The 19,961-nt window shown below is 60.6% G+C and overlaps 5 protein-coding genes across 8 annotated transcripts in view; 2 read left to right on the plus strand and 3 right to left on the minus strand.

Moving 5' to 3' along the window:
* NSD1 (nuclear receptor binding SET domain protein 1) overlaps nt 1-9,362 on the plus strand; it is a 56,848-nt gene extending 47,486 nt beyond the window's left edge. For both annotated transcript variants that reach the window (XM_052684425.1, XM_052684426.1), the window contains one exon: nt 1,420-9,362. In XM_052684425.1, coding sequence (XP_052540385.1) covers nt 1,420-3,755 — 2,336 coding nt within the window. In that variant the 3' untranslated portion in view covers nt 3,756-9,362. The remainder of the gene's footprint in view (nt 1-1,419) is intronic.
* Nucleotides 9,363-9,462: 100 nt separating this feature from the next.
* Nucleotides 9,463-11,702, minus strand: RAB24 (RAB24, member RAS oncogene family). Its single transcript, XM_052684427.1, has 8 exons — nt 11,543-11,702; nt 11,068-11,136; nt 10,911-10,989; nt 10,759-10,826; nt 10,550-10,649; nt 10,197-10,247; nt 10,049-10,111; nt 9,463-9,859 (listed from the first exon to the last, which is right to left on the minus strand). Exons 1-8 carry the CDS (start codon nt 11,657-11,659, stop codon nt 9,795-9,797), a joined length of 612 nt encoding a protein of 203 aa, XP_052540387.1. The 5' UTR covers nt 11,660-11,702; the 3' UTR covers nt 9,463-9,794.
* Nucleotides 11,703-11,788: 86 nt separating this feature from the next.
* Nucleotides 11,789-13,584, plus strand: PRELID1 (PRELI domain containing 1). Its single transcript, XM_052684836.1, has 5 exons — nt 11,789-11,965; nt 12,156-12,381; nt 12,456-12,569; nt 12,794-12,872; nt 13,301-13,584. The coding sequence occupies exons 1-5, from the start codon at nt 11,874-11,876 to the stop codon at nt 13,435-13,437; spliced, it is 648 nt and encodes a 215-aa protein (XP_052540796.1). The 5' UTR covers nt 11,789-11,873; the 3' UTR covers nt 13,438-13,584.
* An 89-nt stretch (nt 13,585-13,673) lies between these two features.
* Nucleotides 13,674-14,965, minus strand: MXD3 (MAX dimerization protein 3). Its single transcript, XM_052684837.1, has 5 exons — nt 14,765-14,965; nt 14,660-14,689; nt 14,471-14,585; nt 14,214-14,385; nt 13,674-14,145 (listed from the first exon to the last, which is right to left on the minus strand). The coding sequence occupies exons 1-5, from the start codon at nt 14,923-14,925 to the stop codon at nt 14,036-14,038; spliced, it is 588 nt and encodes a 195-aa protein (XP_052540797.1). The 5' UTR covers nt 14,926-14,965; the 3' UTR covers nt 13,674-14,035.
* Nucleotides 14,966-15,448: 483 nt separating this feature from the next.
* On the minus strand, nt 15,449-19,165 carry LOC128081528 (lateral signaling target protein 2 homolog). 3 transcript variants are annotated; one of them, XR_008207216.1, is made up of 14 exons: nt 19,064-19,165; nt 18,272-18,412; nt 18,061-18,198; nt 17,757-17,959; nt 17,594-17,683; nt 17,421-17,510; nt 17,231-17,332; nt 16,930-17,160; nt 16,698-16,816; nt 16,514-16,627; nt 16,213-16,311; nt 15,989-16,104; nt 15,724-15,912; nt 15,449-15,616 (listed from the first exon to the last, which is right to left on the minus strand). XR_008207216.1 is itself a non-coding variant. In XM_052684848.1 (13 exons), exons 1-13 carry the CDS (start codon nt 19,103-19,105, stop codon nt 15,787-15,789), a joined length of 1,608 nt encoding a protein of 535 aa, XP_052540808.1. In that variant the 5' UTR covers nt 19,106-19,165; the 3' UTR covers nt 15,449-15,786. The 3 variants fall into 3 exon arrangements, 2 of the variants coding, with proteins under 2 accessions (XP_052540808.1, XP_052540807.1); XM_052684848.1 differs by having other exon boundaries at nt 15,449-15,912; nt 15,989-16,101; XM_052684847.1 differs by having other exon boundaries at nt 15,449-15,912.
* Between the last annotated feature and the right edge of the window lie 796 nt (nt 19,166-19,961).

The raw sequence follows: 19,961 nt of genomic DNA on the forward strand, positions 1-19,961 counted from the left end.
GGCTGCTCAGAGCAGCTGTTCTGCTTCAGCAGCAGTGCACCAGGAGAGCTCACCGCGTGCTGGGTGGGAAGGGGCTCGAGATGCAGGACCGTAGGGAAACGGGGAGCAGTGGTAACTTGGGCTGCAGCACTGTGAGCCTGTGACGGGGGAGAACGCATGTGGTTTTAAACAACCATGCCCTGAAAATGATGCCAGAAAATTGGAAAAGCACAAAAAAATCTATGTATGTATTTTGAGACCGAAACAGAAGCCTTGGACTGGCTTCAAAGCAGGGGAAAAACTTACTGCATGTTCTCTTCAGCCCAGGGGAAAAAGCAGCATGAGAAATTGGGGGTGGAAAGCTGATGTTGCACAAGAGCGTGGAGAAATGACCACAGCTGCTCAGCACAGAACTGCAGTCTTCTGCCTGTCTGGAAAGAAGCTGCTAACCAAAACCACAGATGAGTGGGCTTGGTTCAGGGAGGTAGGAAGGGCTGTGGCCTGGCTGGCGCCCACGGCTGCCCTCCAGCATTGCCTGTGCAGATGTCTGTTTCTCCATTTGAGGTGCTGGGGGTGCTGCCCTGCAAGGAGCTGCTCTGAGCAGCGGCCCCAGGAGTGTGGGGCACCGTGGGGAGCACAGATGCAGGAAAAGCATCTTTGGAAAAGCAGCCACGTTGATCCTGTAGTGTGAGCTCAGAGCCTCTGTGTTGTGTACTCTGGATGCAAGTGGTTCTCTGTGGCTTTAATGCTATGAACTGTCATGTTGACTTCAGTTTTTTTTTGTTCTGTTTTGTTTGTCCATGATGGTCTTCATACTGTGATAGCATTATAGGTTCAGTGTGGATACTGAGCTCCTCAAGGCACAGCTTGGTTTTATGATAGGCATTTTTATCACAGCTGTACACAAAGTAAGGAAGATGCCTCTATTTACAGAGACAAAAGAAATATACTCCCTGATGTCCACTGCCCTCTTCTACTTTCTGATAAACAGGAAGGGAGGATGTTGGCTTAGAACTAACAAAGGCTTAGATGAACCTGAAACATCTACTTAAACAGTCTGTTGTGCATTTCTGCTCTGCAATTCCTGCTCTTGCCTGGAAGTAAGAGAGACAAAGGTGTGCAAACCAGGGTGTTTACTCTTCTCTAGAAACTTGTACAGGTTAGTGTCACACTTGAGCCAAATGGACTTTTTGGTATGACCTGACACACCACAATTATGACAAATATAAGCTGCTTCATGTTGCTTCCAAGGATGCAGCTTCCTGTTAACTGCCCTTCAAGCCTAGAAGCTATGGCGGGTACTGAGAAGAACATGTAGGATTACACAGGAGTATTACAGAGGTGTTACCTCTGTACGGGAGGGATTCATCAAGAAGCATGCATCTTCTCTTTACACCATTCGTAAGTTATCTTGTCTTTTCTTCTCTGTTTGTACTGTAGGAAAATGGGAGTGCCCGTGGCATCAGTGTGATATGTGTGGTAAGGAAGCAGCTTCCTTCTGTGAGATGTGCCCCAGATCCTTCTGCAAGCAGCACCGGGAAGGCATGCTCTTCATCTCCAAGCTGGACGGGCGTTTAAGCTGCACAGAGCACGATCCCTGCGGGCCTAACCCTCTAGAGCCAGGAGAAATCCGTGAGTATGTCCCTCCCATGGGAGCACTGACTAACGGCGATGACACCCAGCCACCAGAGCAGCCGCCCGCAGATACAGACCCGAGTATTCAGCCTTTGGACAGGCTGCCTCAGTCTGTGGCCTTCAAACTGCAGTCACCAGAAAAGCCCCCCGCAACACTAGCGCTGAGGCTGCCACCGTCAGAAAAACCCCCCACCACCTTAGCCCTGAGGGTGCAGCCCTCAAACAAGCCCCCCACCACCCTGGCCCTGAGACTGCCTCCACCGGACAAGCCGCCTGCTGCCCTGGCACTGAGGCTGCCACCGTCAAATAAGCCCCCCACGACCTTGTCACTGAGGCTGAAGCCATCCAACAAACCCCCCACCACCCTGTCGCTCCGGCTGCAGCCCTCGGACAAACCTCCCACTACGCTGTCACTCCGCCTGCAGCCGTCAGACAGGCCCCAGGCTGCCCTGTCCCTACGGCTGCAGCCGGAGAAGCAGCCCATCATTTTAGCGCTGAAGCCTGAGCAGCCTGACAAACCCCCCACCAACGCGGTGCTGTGGCCTCTGGATGAGTCTTCTGGCGATGTCTCGGAGCCTCATCTGCAGAGCAAATCTCCTCCAGGAACTCCGCATTCATTGGACGGGTCGCTGGTTCCTGCTGGTGCCCTGCTCCAGCTGTCAGATGAACCTCCAGCCATCGCTGAAGTTTTGGAGTTATCGGACAAGTCTCTCATTGACACCGAGACCCAGGAGATAGAGCTGCTGGATGAGTTTCCTGCAAAATGCCTGCATCCGCAGCTGTCAGACAGACTTCTCGCCGCGGCGGGGACCCTGCAGTCCCAGCCGGTGGATGAGCCTCCTGTGGCCGAGCAGCCTCAGCTGCTGAGCAAAGCTTCTGCCCAGAGTCCGCAGCCTCAGCCCGTGGAAGAGTCTCCCGGCTCTGCAATGCCGCACATCCCAGCATCAGAGGAGATTCTCAGCCCTGATGTTGAGGTGCTGTGGCCTCTGCCCATTGAAAACGTCCCCACCTCCCCAGTGTCACGAATCCTGCCCATGGAGAACGCTCCTGGATTAGGTGTGTTACGACTCCCATCTCCAGAGAAAGCTTCCTTCTCTGGGGCAGTGCGAGTCTCGGCCGTGGAGAAGGCTCCCAGTTCTGGGGCACTCCATGCCTTCGCTCCAGAGAAGGCTCCCGCCTCAGGGATGCCACGGATCCTGCCCACAGACAAGGCTTCCAGCTTAGGGGTGTCGTGGGCACTGCCTCTGGAGAAGGCCCATGGCTCCCGGTCGCCGCATGTGCTGCCCTCAGACAAGGCTCTGGGCTCGGGGGCTCTGCGGATCCCACTCATGCAGAAGGTTCTCAGCCCCGGGGTGCTGCGGCCCCTGCCTCTGGAGAAGGCTGCCGATTCTGGGGCCCTGCGGCCCCTGCCTCTGGAGAAGGCGCTCGGCTCTGGGGTGGCCCGGCCTCAGCTCTTGGAGAGGCCCCCGTCTCTCACAGCCACGTGGCCTCAGGCATCAGACAAGCTGGCCGCTGCTGTGGCTCCTCGGCCTCAAGTTTTGGACAAAGCCCCGGCTGCCTCAGCTCCGAGGCTGTTGCTGTCGGAGAAGGCGCTGCGGCCCGTCGACCAGAACGCCCAGCCCAAGGAGAGGGGAGCCCCTGCTGCAGAGCTGAGCCCCCAGCAGAAGGAGAGGACCATGTTAGCTGGCGAGCAGATCTCTTGGTCTGCTGGAAAGGCTGTGGCGCATGTTGGACAGGTACCTTGGCCCACAGAGAAACTACAGACACACGAGCAAACCCACTGGCCCGCTGCAAAAGTCCTGACACCTGCAGAGCAGTCTCCCCGGACAGCAGAGAAGCTACCAGAGCCGACACTTCAGCCTAGCTGGGAAGTGGCCTCGGTCCCCACAGAGCAAACCCCTTGGACATCAGAGAGATTGTGCGTGTTTGAGCAGACTCCACGGCCTGCCAGGGAAGCACCAGTACCCCAGGAGCAGACACAGTGGATTGTCACGAACATTCAGACAATTGAGCAGATTTCTTGGCTGTCTGGAAAAGTACGTATTCCTCGGGGGCAGGACCCTTTGCCTGAACAAAACACAGCGCTAGCTCATAACCAGGATTCTGTCTGTCACGAATTGGCCGACTCAGAGCCAAAGTGAGGTTGGTGAACGTGGGAGGCAGGTTCCAATCTTTTAATGTTTAGGGAGGGGGAAATTCTTTGTTTCGTTTTTTTTAATCACTTCCCAGAGCCCAGCCCGTAACCCGTGCACATCCCATCCGTATTCTCTCGTGACATGAGCAAGGACATTCACTTAAGTCTGAGTGTGGCCCAGCCAAAGGGAGAGAGCATCCGTGACCTTTTCCTCTTCCTTATGCAAATGGTAAAGCTGAAATAAAGAGTCCACTCTGGGTAAAATCTCAAATTCCACTGAAATGGTCACGTTACTGATCCAGCGTGTTCAAGCTCCAGGTCCAATTCATAGGCAGGTTCCCCAGAACAGCGAGGGGCCTCGCTCTTGTTGCTTAGAGGAAGCAGATCAGTGAGGCTGCCCTGGGGCCGGAGATGCCACAGGGATGGGTGAGCAGTCACGTGTACTCTTGCCAGACTCTGTAGAAGCAGGGACAAGGTTTACGTGCTGTCTGCCCTGCAGGTTTTGCTGTGTGAGGTTTGTCCGTGTGTTCGCTGGGCTGTGCCACGTGTGCAGTTCACTGGAGGACAAGCATCGTCTCCAGCTGATGTTCGGAGAGGAGCCTGCTGCACCTGGCCAGTGCAGTTTTCCAGCAATATGCAATATCCACGTAGGCTCCTTTACACGACTGCCCAGGTCCAAGAAACAGGGAATCTGAAGGAAGTTAGGGAGAAAAGAGATCTTGGAAGAAGCCATCTGGCAGTTTTTTCCTTCTTGCGTCTTAATCCCTTAGCACAGGACATGCAGAGTGCTTCCTGTACTTGGCAAACATCGCGACCTATAAAGCAGCAATAGCAGTCAGGCAGAGCGAATTCCCCCTGGTGCTGTGCATGGCCTGCACAGGGTGCCGCTGCTCCCTGCGAAATTTCCATCCGCTCTCAACTGGTCACCGTGAGCCAGCAGATTTCACAGTCTTCTCTCTCCTTGCCTCAGATGTGTGCAGGAGGTGCTTGCGTCACACCAGGTCTTCCAGCAGCACCATGCGCTGCGGAGCTGCGAGCGAAGCCTGTGTTGTTTGCTCTGCAGCACAGAGGCGAAGGGGCCGTGTCTGTACCGGGATCCACCTCAACACCTTCCCCTGGGTGACTTCTGGCTTAACTCGCCTACAACCAAAGGAGACTTGAATTAACTGGATTATGTTGGTGTGTGTGTGTGTGTGCGTGTCCTTCCGACCCAATCGTAGTTCTCACACTGGAACACAGTGGGCTCTAGCAGCTGGCTGGCTTGCTTCTCGACTCTTCTTCCTTTTCCAGTTGAGGAGCTGTTTTGTCACCTGGTGGGTGCCCAGACTAGGCCTGCTGTGAAAACAGCTTTCTCAAGCATTAAGGCAGCAGAGCGGCCGTGTGCAGGAGCGTCCCGGTGCACGCTGGAGCAGTGTGTGGTGGGCAGTGCTGCTGAGGGAGCCTTGCTGAGCCTGTGTGCCCTCCTGCTCTCCATCACCTGACCTCTGCTATGCCTGAGCTCTCTGGTCAGGTAGCACCGCCGCTCCGCGGATCCTTCTCGTTGGGGCAGGTCTGCAGGGCGCTCAGGAAGGGGAGGCTTCTGCTCCGGCCTGACCCTTTCCTGCTGACGTGGAAGCAGGTCCTTGGTCGCTCTTGGTGTGCCGGTGCTTGCTGCTCCCAAAGCGTGCGGTCACAAGCTTTGCAGTTTTCTTTGAGGGGAGGAGGCAGATGCTTGTGCTGAGACAAATCCTGACCCGTTCTCCTTTGCTGATGCGTGCGCCCCACAGCAATGCCCTGCTGCCAAGGCCAGGCCTGCCTGGCAGAGCGGGACGTTACCAGTGAGTGGTGCATCTCTTCTCTAGTCCGAATCATTTCAGATCCTTTATAGAATAGCTAGCAACTTCAAAAAGCTTTATGGCTTATGGAAACTTAATGTTTAATGATGTTTTTTTCCGGGAAGACTGGCAGGTCCATTCCTGCTTGCTGCTGAAACGGGAAATGCAAGCAGCTCGTGTTTCTGCACGACTCCTGCACAAAGGGAATCAGGACAACTCCTCAGAGCCATTGAGAGAGAAGATAATCTAAGGGCATTCAACTTTTCTAAACAAAATTAAAAAAAAATGGTCATGAGGATAAGTATATTAAGTATTTATCTTGTGTGAGAAGGAAAATAAACCTTGAATTCGCATTTATAGGCCTTCCCATGAGCTGGACGTAGTCATGTAGATTGTGTGAGTAGGGTTACCTCCGTGCCAGCCGCCCCGCCAGCTCCAGCTGTAACCATGCAGGTATCTGCGCTGCTCTGTCCGACTCCGCTTTGCTTTGTCACGTGTTAACTAGTTATTTGTTTCATGAAAAATAAACTGTGAATATTTTTGGTGCAGGCTTTTTTAAATCTGTAAAATGGAGGAGTTCTCGATGAATTCTCACAAGCGCAGGTTTGAAAAGAATCACTTCTGTGAATCGTGTGCTCCAACAGTAGGGTGAGGGCCGCCGCAGCAGCGCCTTTCCCGCAGCGAGCAGTGTTCTCCAAGCTTGTTTTTCAGCAATGAATGCAGACTGAACTGTTGCATGGCATTTCAAAACCACGGCCTTACTCCTTGCAGCAGACTGCACCCTGCCTCTCTTCTTCTCTCCCTTAATGCCTTTTCCACGAAGATCCAAGCTCCCACCTTACTGCCTTCCATCTACATCGGAACATTGACTTCAGTGAGCTCCCTTCCCTCAGCCCAGACGGTGATGCGTCAGATCAGCAGTGCTTCTCAGACATCCACAGGGCTCTGGATGTTCGTGCTTTTGGGAGTGACTGTGCTGAGTCACCCCATAAAATATCCTGACCAAGCATGGGGAAAGGTCCCCTGCTGCTCCCAGCCTGTCCTCACCTGGAGGTGGTAGGAGGTGGTGGTTGGTAGGAGGAGGTGCCTCTCGCTGGTGGTGGCAGCTGGTAGCACAGCTTTGGAGGCGTGTACTGAAGCAGCCGGGTTCATTTCCTGCAATTCTTTGCTGCCTTGCAGAGTTTAGCCAGTTTGAATCATGGAGTTAGGAAAACACGTAGCCCTGGTTGGCTGCTCATGCAGGAGGAATGGCTGAAAGTCTGCTCCAGCCTCCCGTGATGCTGCAGGTAGAGGCTGGCCAGCTTTGCTGCAGCGTGGCAGCTCCTGTGGTCTAACAACTGCACTTTTTTTAGTGAGAGAGATCTGATAATGAGGTGAATCCGGGGCAGCTGCTCCTTCTGTGTTCCAGGATGGAGCTCCGTGGCAGCGCATTGTAGGTTTGGCCTCACTTCCCATTGCGCAAGGGGCTGGAATCTTTGGCAGCCTTGCACGTGCTTTGCCTGTGTGCTTGCTGGTGGGCTGGGCTGCCCCTGCTCCAAGCAGAGCATTGGGGGCAGCTGCTGTGGCCTTGATCTCACAGCATGGCCCCATTCAGTGCCCCGCAGTGGGCTGGTGAAGGAGCTCCTGTGGGCAGGATCCGCCTGCTGCGCGGTGCTGGAGGCAGTGAGCAACCTCCTGCTGGGCTCAGCCCTTGAGCTCCGGGTGGTGGGGCTGCGCTGTCTGCCAGGGCTCTGCTGAAGCTGGTGGGAAAGCAATGCCATAAGGGATCACTCCATACCATCCTTCAATGCCTGCTAGCTCAGGTAGCTTTCCGTATTGCTGCTTTCAGCTTAAACCTTTTGCTCTTTACAAAACAAAACAAAACCAGAATGACTTCCATGCACAAACTATCCAGCTTGTACTGTGGGTGCATGCATTACAATGTGGCATTAACCCCCCCAGGCACAGGCACAGCTTTACAGGTGTGCCCACAATCTGGGAGGTGAGATGTGCGATTAAAGCTTCAGAACAGTCCTGTATCGGGGGGTGAGGAGATGCAGCTTAGGATGCTGGAGGAGCTGCAGCCGTGTTGCATGGGGGAGAAGAAGAAAAAAGCAGACTTAAATGTAATGCCTGGTCAGCTACTTTAACCCGAGCACGCCGTGGTGTGAGCTGCTTGTGCTGATGGTGTTACAGCAGGGTGTTGGTGTGAGCAACCTCAGACCTTCAACGCTTTGTTTATTTTTAATTTCAGCCTTAACTTGATTTTGCTTGGTGTTTGGAATAACCGTACTTGTAACCTGCTTGTAATGTGCTTTGCCCTAAACTACCGATGAGTCTTTGCCAGCGAGTGAATGTTGAAGCAAAGTGGCAAAACGTGCAGCAGCTCTGAAAGGAAGCGACGGAGGCGGCCGCCCGCGTCCTGCGAGCGCTTGTGCTGTGCTTTGGCCACCAAGGCTCCGTGCTGATGGTTCCTGCAGCAGCGATGCCAACAGGGGCTGCCGGGGGCCGTGGGGTTGGGGCCGCCCCTCAGGCAGCTTGAGGGGGGAAGTTTCTCCAACAGCCATCCCGTGGGGGCCCGAGGGCGGTGGGATGGCGTGCGCCTGGGCTGGGAAGCGGCAGTGATGGACAGTCCCTACAGCACTGAATCTACCTCCTAGGGAAATCTGAGAAATGGGTGTTGCTATGTCCTATTTCAAGGTAAAGTTTTAATCAGTTTGCCCTTGGTTAAGCTCTTGGGCTATCGTGGTGCTATTGTAAATCGTTCGGCAGCTTAGCACAGTAGGGCTGAACTCACGGCTCCCAGCCCGTGGGCCGGAGGCTGTCGCTGGGGCTGGGCTTTGGTGTGTGCGACCAAAACAGGACAAGGCACGTCTCCTGTGCTGGGGGACACCGCGTTCCTCCCATTTGTGGTGGCTCTGAGGCTCGCAGCACTGAGCCCCGTGAGTGCAGGGAGCGAGTGGAGCCGCGTGAAGCAGCCAGGCGTCCGCCAACTGCATGTTCTGTGTGTCCGTTTGGTACTGAGCTGGTTTCAGTTTTTGTTTTTCTGATGTTTCCGAGTTGTTGACTTCAAGGAACTGGGTTTTGTGTTGGTTTTTTTTTTGTTTTGTTTTGTTTTGTTTTTTAAGACACTGGGAACTTCTGAGGAGAAGCAGCAGCAGCAGCGGGGAGCTCAAGGGGAAGCTGGGCTGGAGCTGGGGGTGGCCCTGGCAGGTCGGGATGAGAGTGGCTGTGTCAGATACTGTGTTTGGTTCCTAGCATGCTCTGTCATTAGCTGGTGCTCCCGGGGAGTGCGGCCCCATGCCAGCTCCGAGGGGATAGCCCTGGGCATGCAGAACCAAGGGAGAGGATGCCCTTGCTACCTGTCCCCATCCCTTGCTGTCAGGGAGGGTACGAGGGGTGGTGGTGGGCTCAAGGCCGGGCTCTGCTGCCTGTGGGCTGCTGGTGGATAGAGGTCTGCGGCCCTCAGGCCCCGCTGAAGGGAGCAGTGGCTGCAGTGGGGGTGCCCGTGTGGGGGGCTTTGGGGTCGCGTGGTCACACTGAGCTGCCCGGGTCTCACGTGTCAGTTCGAAGCGGGAATGCCAGAGCGGGTGAGAGAAACCTACATATTTCCAGCATGTATATTATTTTTAGAAGAGGGAGAGGGGAGAGTCTTGGACCATTGATTACTTTCATTTTGCTCCCCTTAGACTGTTGGCTGTGTATGTGAAACTTATAATGAAAAGAGGGTTGCCCTGCCCAGGTGCTCCCAGAACATGTACTGTAATTCTTTGTATATAGAAGAAAAATTACTGTAAAGTAAAGTTTAACTTTACTCTCGATGTCCTCCTGTGTTTTGTCTTGATGAGTTTGGGCAGCAGGTGAGAGCGGCTGGGCCGCAGCCACCAGACCCGGCGCCGGCATCACGCCTGTGACCCGGTCTCAGACCACAATGCATTTTATTTACATTGTACACCGTGATAGAAGACGCTTAAATAATCCGCAAAGAATCGGGCGACATCTCCAAGAAAATAAGTTATGGATGCTGCTGGGTCTCTGCCAACAGGCAGCAGGGGCACCTCGGTGGGCACCTGCGGCTCCCAGCACCGCGCAGCTCCATACACCGAGGCCAGGGAGCAGAGTGATCCGTGGGGCTGCGCTTCCCTTGCACACAGCTTCTCACACAGCTAAAATACAGCAGGTAAAAAACAGACGGAGTCCAAAGAGCGGCGGGCAGGCAGCCCGCACCAGCAGTTCCCTTTTGGCTGAAGATCTCAGTGGTGGCAGCAGCTGTACAGGTAGGAACTGCTTTTCTGGCCCAGGTCAACACCTTTCTCCTCTGGAAGAGAACGGAGCAGGAGGCTGCTGACAGTTCTGTGCAGTGATGCTGAATGTAGCCCACCCAAAAGCCCAGAGAGAACATCCTTCCCAACAAAGCTTACAGAGACAGCAAAGGAGAAAGGGACCTGTGAGCCCCCCGTTTGTTCTCTGAACCTTTCTTGCGAGTCCCCCTGCAGTGGGTGCTCACCTGTCATCTCCTGGAAAGCAGTGAAGTGGACGTAGTCCTCAGCCACCTTCTGGAACAGCTCATCTGCAGGGATCAAGGAGCAGTGTGGGTGCCCACAGTTCCCCACACACGGCCACTCATGGCACTGCTACGGCATGGGGCTACTCACCCACGTTCTGTCCTGTCTTGCTGGAGGTCTCAAACAGCTCTGCCTTGACCTCTGAAATAGAGGTCCAGATTAGCTGTTGCTGTGGGCACAGCACATGCCCGCAGCTCAGCTGTCACCAGGGCCACCCCTCAGCTGTGGCTGCTGCCAGTGCACTGGCAGGGGCCCAGGACACAACTGTGCACTTCCCCAGGCTCAGCTGGCACCAGCCCTGGCCCGCACGCCGGGCCATGCCATGCTGAGGAGGCTCCTGGCAGAGCCAAAGCCCCATTGCCCAGGGAGCCCCCACAGCCCCCAGAGAGGGGCGGATGCAGCATCTGGGCCCTGTGGGATCTGGGCGGTGGGAAAGGCCCTACCATCGGCATAGTCCTGCACGTCGTGGAAGTCAACGTCTCGCTTCCTCCGGTCCTCCTCCAGCAAGTCACTCTTGGTGCCACACAGGTAGATCCGGCAGCCCTACAGTAGCACAAGGGCAGCAGGCACTGCCACCACTCCCTGTCCCCAGCCTCTCCATGAGCCCCCACCCAGAAAACAACCCCAACACGGAACTCATCCTCAGTGTTACCTCCTCGCAGTTCTGCAGCTCGTTCACCCAGAACTTGGCGCGCTGGAAGCTGCTGCTGTTGGTGAGGTCTGGGAGAGAGGTGTCAGGCCCTGCCCCAGGCCCCAGTGTCCCCCCCAGACCCACTGTCGCTGTCACCAACCCCGAGCCCTCACCGTAGCAGACGACGGCCGCTCGCGCCCCACGATAGTAGATGCGGCTCATGGCCTCGTAGCGCTCGGAGCCCGCTGTGTCCTGGGGGAACAAGGGGGAACGGTCAGCAGTGGGGGGTCAGGGAGTGAGCGGGGACGGTGCTCTGTGCTCAGCACTCACCCAGATCCCCAGTGTCACCGTCTGCTCCCCCACAGACAGCACCTTCGCCACGAACGCAGCCCCGATCGTCTGCAAAAGTGGTGGAAGTACGGTGAGGCCGGGGGGGGCACAGAAGGGTCTGAAATGGGGACAAAAGGGGAACCCACGAGTTGGGGATGCGGAGGAACACGGCACTGGGGTGGGGACACGAGGACTCGGCGGAGGCCGGCACAGAGGCACGGGGGGTATTTGGCCGACGGAGGTGTGAGAGACGCTCCGGGGACGGCAGGGTGACAATGGGGGATATAGAGGCGCGCGGGGAGAGCGGAGGCGTGGGGGCACCGCGGGGACCCGACTCGGGGGGACCGGCCCGGGGACGTGGAGGGGAAGGAGAGGGCAGGAGCACACGGCGGGGAGGCCCTGGGACACCCGACCCGGGGACCGCCGGGGGACGCGGAGGGGACAGTCGGGCCGCAGCCGCGCCGCGGATCCTCACGTTCTGATAGGGCCCGGCGCGGAAGCGGCGGTGCACGCAGCGCTCCACCAGGCTGCTCTTGCCCACGCCCTCCTGGCCCAGCAGCACCACTTTGGCGTCCACCCGCCGCCCGCTCATCCTCGCCCCGCGCCGGGCCGGGGCGGGGCCGAGGCGGCGGAAGTGGCGGCGCGAGGGGGCGGGGCCTAAGGCGGAAGTGCACGGGGGCGGGGCTTAACGGCGGAAGTACGTGCGAGCGAGGAGGAACTGCGCGGCGAGGGTAGGGGCCGCATGGCGGCCGCCCAGCAGGCGCGGGCCGGAACGGGCGCGGCGGCGCGGCCCTGAGCCCGAGCCCATGGGGAAGTACTGCGCCAGCCTGGGCGTCCTCAAAGGGCCCTGGGACCAGGTCTTCGCCGCCTTCTGGCAGCGCTACCCCAACCCCTACAGGTGCGCCGCAGCCCCCGGAGGTCCTCCTTCATCCCCCGGAGAGGCCCCGAGGAATCCCTGTCCCGGGGCCCCGCAGGCCCAGCGCCCTCCGCTCCCCCCAGCTGGTCCCGACGTGCCGCCTCCCGCGCCGGGTGGGGCCCGGATGGCCGGGAGCGGACTTTGACCATCGTTTCCCCTCTCTCCGTTTCAGCAAACATGTCCTGACCGAGGACATCGTGCACCGGGAGGTGACGGCGGACCACAAGCTGCTCTCCCGGCGGCTTCTGACCAAGACCAACCGCATGCCGCGCTGGGCCGAACGCTTCTTCCCGGCCAACGTCGCCCACTCCGTCTACATCCTGGAGGACTCAATCGTGGACCCCAAGAACCGAACCATGACCACGTTCACCTGGAACATCAATCACGCGCGCCTGATGGTGGGTGTAGGTGGGTGGGGGTGGGTGCGGGTGGCCGCCGGGCAGCGCTCACAGCTGCGCTGTGCTCTCTACAGGCAGTGGAGGAGCGCTGCGTCTACCGGGTGAACCCTGAGAACAGCAGCTGGACAGAAGTGAAGCGCGAGGCCTGGGTCTCCTCCAGCCTCTTTGGCGTCTCACGGGCAGTCCAGGTGAGTGCTGCATAGAGCCCCTGCTGTGCTATCTCTTTCAAGAGCTCAGTCACTGCTGTACCCATGCCCTGTGCTGGTTTTCCCCCTTTCCCAATCTTCATCACTTCCCAATCTTTGTGACCTCTTGGGGAGTCCAGAGCCACCAAATATTTGGGATTGCTCAGCCTGGGACAGAGCCTGAGGAAGGATCGCTGGTTGCACCTCCATAAGTTTTTCTGTTGCAGGAGTTTGGTCTGGCCAGGTTCAAAAGCAACGTGACCAAGAGCACTAAAGGATTTGAATACGTGCTAGCAAGGATGCAAGGTAAACAGCCGAGGGTAGGGCAGGGATGGATAGGACAAGTCTCTGGGAGATGCTGGTCATGCTGGCATCACTCCAGTCCATGCGTAGGCCCCAGCTTGAGCTAAACTGACTGTGACATCTTTGCCCCTTGCCTTTGCCCTCACAAGAACAACTGCTCTTCCGGAGTGGAGCTGCCAGGCAGTACAGCCAGGCCCAGGCTGTGCTGTGCGGAGGCTGGGCAGGGGTGGAGCATGGACAGAAGGGGGAGCAGAGCAGCAGTTGTCACGTGCCTGGAACTCACTGGGACGTGCTGTAATGCATGTGGGTTGGGAACACAGGGCTGGGTTTCTCCTGTGTGGAGGAGAAGGCAGGACATGGTTCACCCAGCTTGTTTCAGCTGGGGCAGTGCAGAGGCAACTGGGGTCGGGTCAACAACTTGTGTGTTTCAGGAGAAGCTCCATCTAAAACCCTGGTGGAGACAGCAAAGGAAGCAACCGAGAAAGCAAAGGAGACAGCTCTGGCTGCTACAGAAAAAGCCAAGGACCTAGCAAGCAAGGCAGCCACCAAGAAGAAGCAGTTCGTGTGAGGAGCTGGACACAGGCAAGAGCTGGGCTACACCAGAACAGATAGGAGCATCCTTAGATTTTATATTTTTAACTGTAAAAGTCTGACAATCAGCTGCTGTTAGATCCTAAGATGTAATTATCATTAAAGAGTCGACTTCCACCTCTGACTTGGCTGAGGGCTGGGCTTTTGGAGCAGAGCTCTGGGGCTGGATGCAGGCAGTGAGTCCTGTCGGCCGCAGGCAAGAAGCAGACACAGTTTAACCAAGTGCCTTTACTGCAATAATAGTGTCGGTATATACAAGAGAGAGGAGTCGGGGTATGGTGGGGGCACGAAGCATTGCTAAGCATGCTTACTTCCCCTTCCTGGCTCCAGCAGGGCTAGCCTGTAGCTGCATCTGGGGGGTGGGCACTGCCCTGCGTCCACTGTACACAATCACAGCACGTCCCCACTGGGGCCAGGCTGTTTGCCAGTGCCTTCCACGCCCCCCAGTACTTTGCTGTGCAGAGTGGGGCCCAGCACCCAGCTCTACTCAGCCACCTGGGGTAGGGATGCACCAGGCACCCGATGCCCCCCACAGCCCCGGGTCGATGTGGCGTGTGTCCTGGAGGACAGCGCTGTCAGGACCAGGGGCTGCGGGGGCTGGAGTAGCTGTGGTCTTTCCCGGTGCAGAAGCCAACCAGCGGCTCCGCACCGAGCCCTGCACCCTCGACGTCGACCTCGGCTTCCTCTGCGCAGAGGGGCAGGGTCAGCGCCCAGCGGCCGCCCAATGCCCCCCCCCATCACCCTCATACAGACCTCCGTCTGAGCCCGACTGCTCCGAGAGCTGTGACGAGTCCAGGCTGTCGGCACGGCTCCGCTCGGCCCCGCCGGGGCTCAGCAGCTGCTCCAGCCGCTGCCGCAGGCTCTGCTGCCGGCTCCGCAGGCGGTCCTTCACCCGGCGCGCTCTCACCTCCTGCTCCTGCAGCCGCTGCGGGACCCGGCGGGCGGTCAGGTTTGAGGGAGAACGGAGGGAGGCGGACCCCTCCCCTCCACCGGCGCCGGGCTGAGCTCACCTGGATGTGCAGCCGAGCGCGGTGCAGGAGGCTCAGCGTGGTGGGCCGGGCCGGCCCCGAGCCCAGCGGCACCTGCTGCTTCAGCTGCTCCAGGCAGCGCCGGAGCTGCGCCCGCCTGCGGCCGGGACGGCGGTCAGCGCAACAGGGCACGGCCCGGCCCCGCGCCCCGCTCCGTTCCCCCGCAGGTACCTGTGCTTCTCCAACGCGTTGTGCACCGACCTGCGGGAGCGCGCGGGCCGTCAGCACCGGGACCGGCACCGGGAGGCGGTGACGCTCCCCCCGCGCGCCGCTCACCTGCCGCCGTCCCCGGCCTGGCGGAGCCGCGCAGGGCACGGCGAGGCGTACCCGTGTTCGGCCTCCGCCAGGCACGGGGCGATCCGGTCGCGCCGCTCCCTCCGCTCCAGGAACTCGGCCGCCTGCAGCAGCACCTGGATGCTGGAGGCCGCGCGCTCCATGGCTGCGGCCGGGCCCCGCCGGGTGCGGGCGCCGCGGGAGGTGGCGGCGGGGCCGGGCCGGGCGGCGGGAGCGCCCATTGGTCGCGCGCGGCCCCGCGGGGCTGACGTCGGCGCGCCGGGGAAACAACTTCGGGCGGGAAAGCTCGTGCTTCAAATTTGAATCGGAGCGGGGCGGGGCCACGCCCCCTCGCGGCAGGCCACGCCCCCTCGCGTTCGGCCCCTCCCCGGCGCGTAGGAGCGCGCGGCCGTCACGTGGGTGCGCACCGGGTGCGCGTCTCTGCGAGCGTCGTGAGCGTGTGCGCGTCCGGCCCGCGCGCGTCGCAGGCGTGCGTACGTGGCGCGCGTGTGCGCTGAACGGGCGCGGATGGCACGTGCTTGCGTGCACGTGGACGCGCGGGGCGGCAGGCGCAGCCGTGCACCTTCGTGTGCGCCCCTGGCTGCGCCTGCAGGCCGCGCGCACCTCTGCAGCCGCGCTGCGTGAGCTCCCACCCGCCCCGGCGCGGCACTCGGCCCGGCCCACGCGGCTGTTCCATCTGTTTATTAAGATCCCGCCGGTGTCGGAGCCCCCCGAGGGCCCGGCCCACATCGGCCCCCGGGCGGTGCCGTCACGTGAGGGCTGCTCGCGCCCTTCTCATGACGGTCCCCGGGGGGGAGAGACTCTGCCCTGGGCCCGACAGCAGCCAAAGTTCACCTGCAAAAAAACAGAACGAAGCAAAACCGCAACAAGGCGCGTTTTCAGCCCTGGGGATGGAGCAGCGCCAGGCTCTGCGGGCACGGGGCGAGCGGTCCTGCGCCCACCTGGCCCCACGGGCACGGGGTCTGCCCAGCAGCCCCACAGCCGCGTCCCGCAGCCAGGGCCCCTCAGCGGGTACGGCTACGCCAGGACGGGAGGTGCGTGGCGTGGCAGTGCGTGCAGACACGCACAGGTCTGGGCTGGCCGTAGTGTGGCAGCGCAGCGGTGTGCGGCGAGCAGCGGGCGCAGAAGATCTGCAGAGAGAGCGGCACCGAGTAGAACCACGGCCCTGCAGCCCCGCACCCGGCCCAGCCCCCCCCCACCCCGTACCTTCCCACAACTGCGGCAGTGGTGGCGGCGGCGCAGCAGGGTGAAAGGAGCACGGCAGGCAGAGCAGTGGCTGCTGCTGCTGTCCGGCACCCATTCGGGCCGTCTGTGCGCTCCTGCTGGGGAAATGTGAAGGGGAAAGCAACGGGAGGGTTACCAGGGGTCCCTGCCCCGGTCAGAGCACAGCCACCCAGCTGGCACCGCCCTCCAGCTCCACTGCCCCTTACCTGCCCTTTGGAGCCCGGTGGCATCTCTGGGGCTGGGGCACAGGGGGCAGTCATCCACGTGGGGCACATCACCTGCACACAGCTCGCCGTCCTCATCCTCTGTGGGGACAAAGCTATTTATCTGTCTGAACCGGGGCAGGGCTCAGCCCCGCGAGTGTCCCCGTGGGTGGGACATGTTGCACGCCATGGCTGCCAGCATCCCCAGCTGGGCACTGTGGCTATGCTGTCCCCACGCTGTTATCACAGCCCCATTTCCCCGGGGACAGGAGGAGCCATGCCCCGTGCCAGCCCTGTTACGCACTACTGCCGCCTGTCTCTTCTGAGGTTTCTGCTGGTGAGGCTACGATCTTGAAGACGGTTTTCAGGATGCTGCGCAGATCACTGGCAAAGTTGGTCTGGAGCTGATCAGCCACCCCTGTATGGGGATGTGAGCTCAGGGCACTCTGTGAGCGTGGGGTCGGGAGGGGGACGCAGCACTCACTCACCAGAAATACAGACGAAGAGGGTGTGCAGCATGTCCTCAGTGCTGCTGTAGTGGGAGCGCAGCTCCGAGCAGCGGGAACCCAGCGTGGTCTCCAGCCGTGGCCCCGGGGGGTGCTGGGGGCTGTGTGTGGGGAGGTGATCGTCACCCACCGCATGGAACAAAAAAGCCCTATCCCACCAGGCAGGGATCAGCACACCCCATCCGTGCTCCCTCCCAAGCAGACCTCCACGTGCCTCTCTGTGCATGGGTTGTCCACTGCACCCAACCTCCCCATAAAACTGTGGTGTACAGGGGTGGTGTGGGGACTCTCCAGGAGACCCCACAGAGCAGGGGGTGCCACTCTGGGCACTGCTTCCCCCCAGGCTGGTGGGGTAACTGAGCTGCAGGGATCCTCTGCTTCAGCTGCACAAAGGCTCTTCTCCAGCAGGCACAGCTCCTCTGCTGACAGCACCCACAGCAGATCCCTGCAGGAAGGGGACAGCGTGACCCCATGTCATGCCCACACTGCTGCCCCCTACTCTGCTGCCCACATACCTGATCTTCATCAGCAGATTGTAGAAGGGGCTGAACACCCGTGACATCTGCTCAGGGCTGCGCTCCAGGCTGAGTGGACCCTCAGGGTAGATGAGGAGACCGCTGTGAGGGGACAGCATGGAACACAAGGTGGAGGGATCAGCACAGGGCACCCCTGGGCACTCCTGGTGGGGCAGGGGGCTGCACGCACCTGATGATGGCCAGGCGAGGGATGGTGAACATCAGCAGTGGTTCGTAGCCATCAATCATCTCCTGGGTCAGATAGCCCAAGCGCAGGGCTCTGGGGGGCACACAGCCTTACAATGGGGCTGGGGTGATGCCAGGAGGATGCCTCATGCCCTCCCCAGCACACCGTGTCCCCACCTCTCCACTGTCTCACAGAAGAGCACAATGATCTCCTGCTGCCTGTAGATCTCATCAGGGGATTTCACTGCCACCAGCGAGGACACGTAGCTGTAAAGTTGGGGGTCAGTGAGGTGCCACTGGACTCCACTGAACCCCCACAGCCTCAACACCCAGTCCCCACCTGAGCTCAAACTCAGCAAACAGGCGGTCAAACTGGATGAGTGCAGCCCGCACGGGCTCAGGGTAGGTGCTGGGATGGCTCAGGCTCTGCTCCCGCAGCAGTGCCCGCACCAGCTCCAGGCTGCACAGCAGGTTCCTGGCACGCGGCCTCAGCTGTGCCCCATCCGCCTCCTCCACCTCAAGGAAGGTCCCTGCCAGAAGACACTGCCGGGACCAGGGATGTGTCAGGAACCGGGACCAGGGGAAGCCAGGGGACAGAGCCTGGAGCTCACCCCCAGCTTGTCATCCCCTCCTCAGGGGCTGACCTCGGCAGCAAACAACATGTGGTTCCCCAGGTTGTCCACCAAGAGCTCCTCAGGGAACTTGACGAGGTAATCACGGCTGTGCCTCTGCGTGGGGATGCACTCCTCCATGATGTGCTCAATGACTGCCAGCAGCTGAGCCTGGTGGGAACAGAGACGTCACCGCGGCCACCCCAAGAGCCATGAGCCGTGCGCTGAGGTCACTGTGCCGCACCTGGCTGACGTGGAGCTGGTTGAGGAGCACCAGGTACTGCTGCGGGTCCAGCTCAGCATCCAGCCCGTTGATCTCGGCCACCACCCGCGTCACCCGCTCATCGGCGAAGAAGAACTGCGAGAGCAGCCGGGGGTCGGAGCGCTGCAGGCAGAGGACAAGCGATGGGGCTCACACACGGCGGGGCCCCAGATGGAGCCGCCCCGCTGTCCCCACCCATGGCTCAGTTTCTCCAGAGCAGAGCAGGACGAACAAGCTCGCCCTCATCCCGGCAGTGTGGGCACAGATCCATACAGGGCCGTAAACACGGCAGCGGGTGAAAGGTCTGCAGGAAGGCTGCGGGTAGGGAGTGCAGGGGCACCGGTAATTCACCCCCGCCCGACCGCTCCTCAGAACTCTCCCGTGGCGGCCGAGGCTGCGGGGCCGGGGTTGCCGAGGATCGGTTCCAGCGATCTGGGGCGGCCCCGGAGCTGCCCGGTCCTGTCGGGCTCCCCCGGCACCGCCACACTGTGAGTCACCGGCCGGGCCCGCGGCACCGCTTCCTCCTCCCGCCCTGCTCCGTGAGGGCCCGGCTCTGCTTCGCTTCCTGCGAGCGCCCGAGCCCCGCCACCCATCTCCGGTACCCCCGGGACCGCTCCACAGCGACGGGGCTCCGCCTCCCCCCCCCCGCCGATTCTCGGCGCCAGGTGCCCACCGGCAGCAGCGCGTGGGCAGCGATACTCCGGGTATGGCGGCCGCCCCGTCGGGGCTGCTCGTGCCGTACCGGGAACGGGGAACAGCCGCCGCTGCTCTCACCTTGGGCCGATGCAGCCATCTCCGGAGGGCGGCGGGCAGCATGGCGTGACCAGGAGTTCTGCCGCCGCCCGGCTCCCCGCGCCCGCCGCTCGCCAACGGGGCGGGCCGGCACCGGGCACCGCCCGGGGGCGGGTCGGGGCGGTATCTGCCCACCTCCGGGACCGCGATCGCCGAAACCCGGCGGGACGTTCCCTGCCCTCGGCGGAACCTGGGGACGGCCCGGTGCAGGGAAGCGGTCGCCACCCGACGGACCGGTTTCTCGCCGCTTTCTTACCGAGGGCGGATCCCCGTCGGGCAGGGCGCGGTGCCCGGTGTGCCCCGTGTGGGTGCGCCGTTCCCGCTTCCCTTCCCCCTCGATCCCCGGGGCTCCGTAGGTGCCAGCCCCACCGCTATCCATGGGGCGCAGCGAGTCTCTCCGTGGGACGGTTCCCGGCTGCGACACAGCAGGTCTTCCTCCTGTGCTTCTAAGCGGAGTTGCAGACGCCGATAATTCAGAAGCCTGAAAGCCTGACGGGCGATTCACGGCCAGAAAAGTCCGCTCCGTTCTGTCAGCTCCACCTCAGGGCGGAGGACGTCCCTGAGTCACGGCCGCTCCCCGGGGCCAGGGGGGCTCGGCTCGGCGGCGGCCGTGTCGGTGCTGAGAGCCGGGATTTTGTTGCTGCGGTGTGCCACAGCGCTGGGGGCAGCCCGGGGCTGCGGGACGTGGGCTGGGGAAGCCCCACTCCGAGCTCGGGGCTGACCTGCACGGGGTTCTGCGACCTCCCCCGTGCTGAGAGCAGGGCTGCACGGTCGGAAGGCCGCCAAGGGATGGGGGTAGCGCCGTCATCCCGGGAGCGGGGAGCGGACTGGGTGCGAACCCACTCGTGTCACAACACCTCGAGGAAAACCCGCGCGGCCG

The sequence above is a fragment of the Tympanuchus pallidicinctus genome, unplaced genomic scaffold (assembly GCF_026119805.1).
Source record: "Tympanuchus pallidicinctus isolate F22 unplaced genomic scaffold, pur_lepc_1.0 scaffold21, whole genome shotgun sequence".
NCBI lineage: Eukaryota > Metazoa > Chordata > Aves > Galliformes > Phasianidae > Tympanuchus > Tympanuchus pallidicinctus.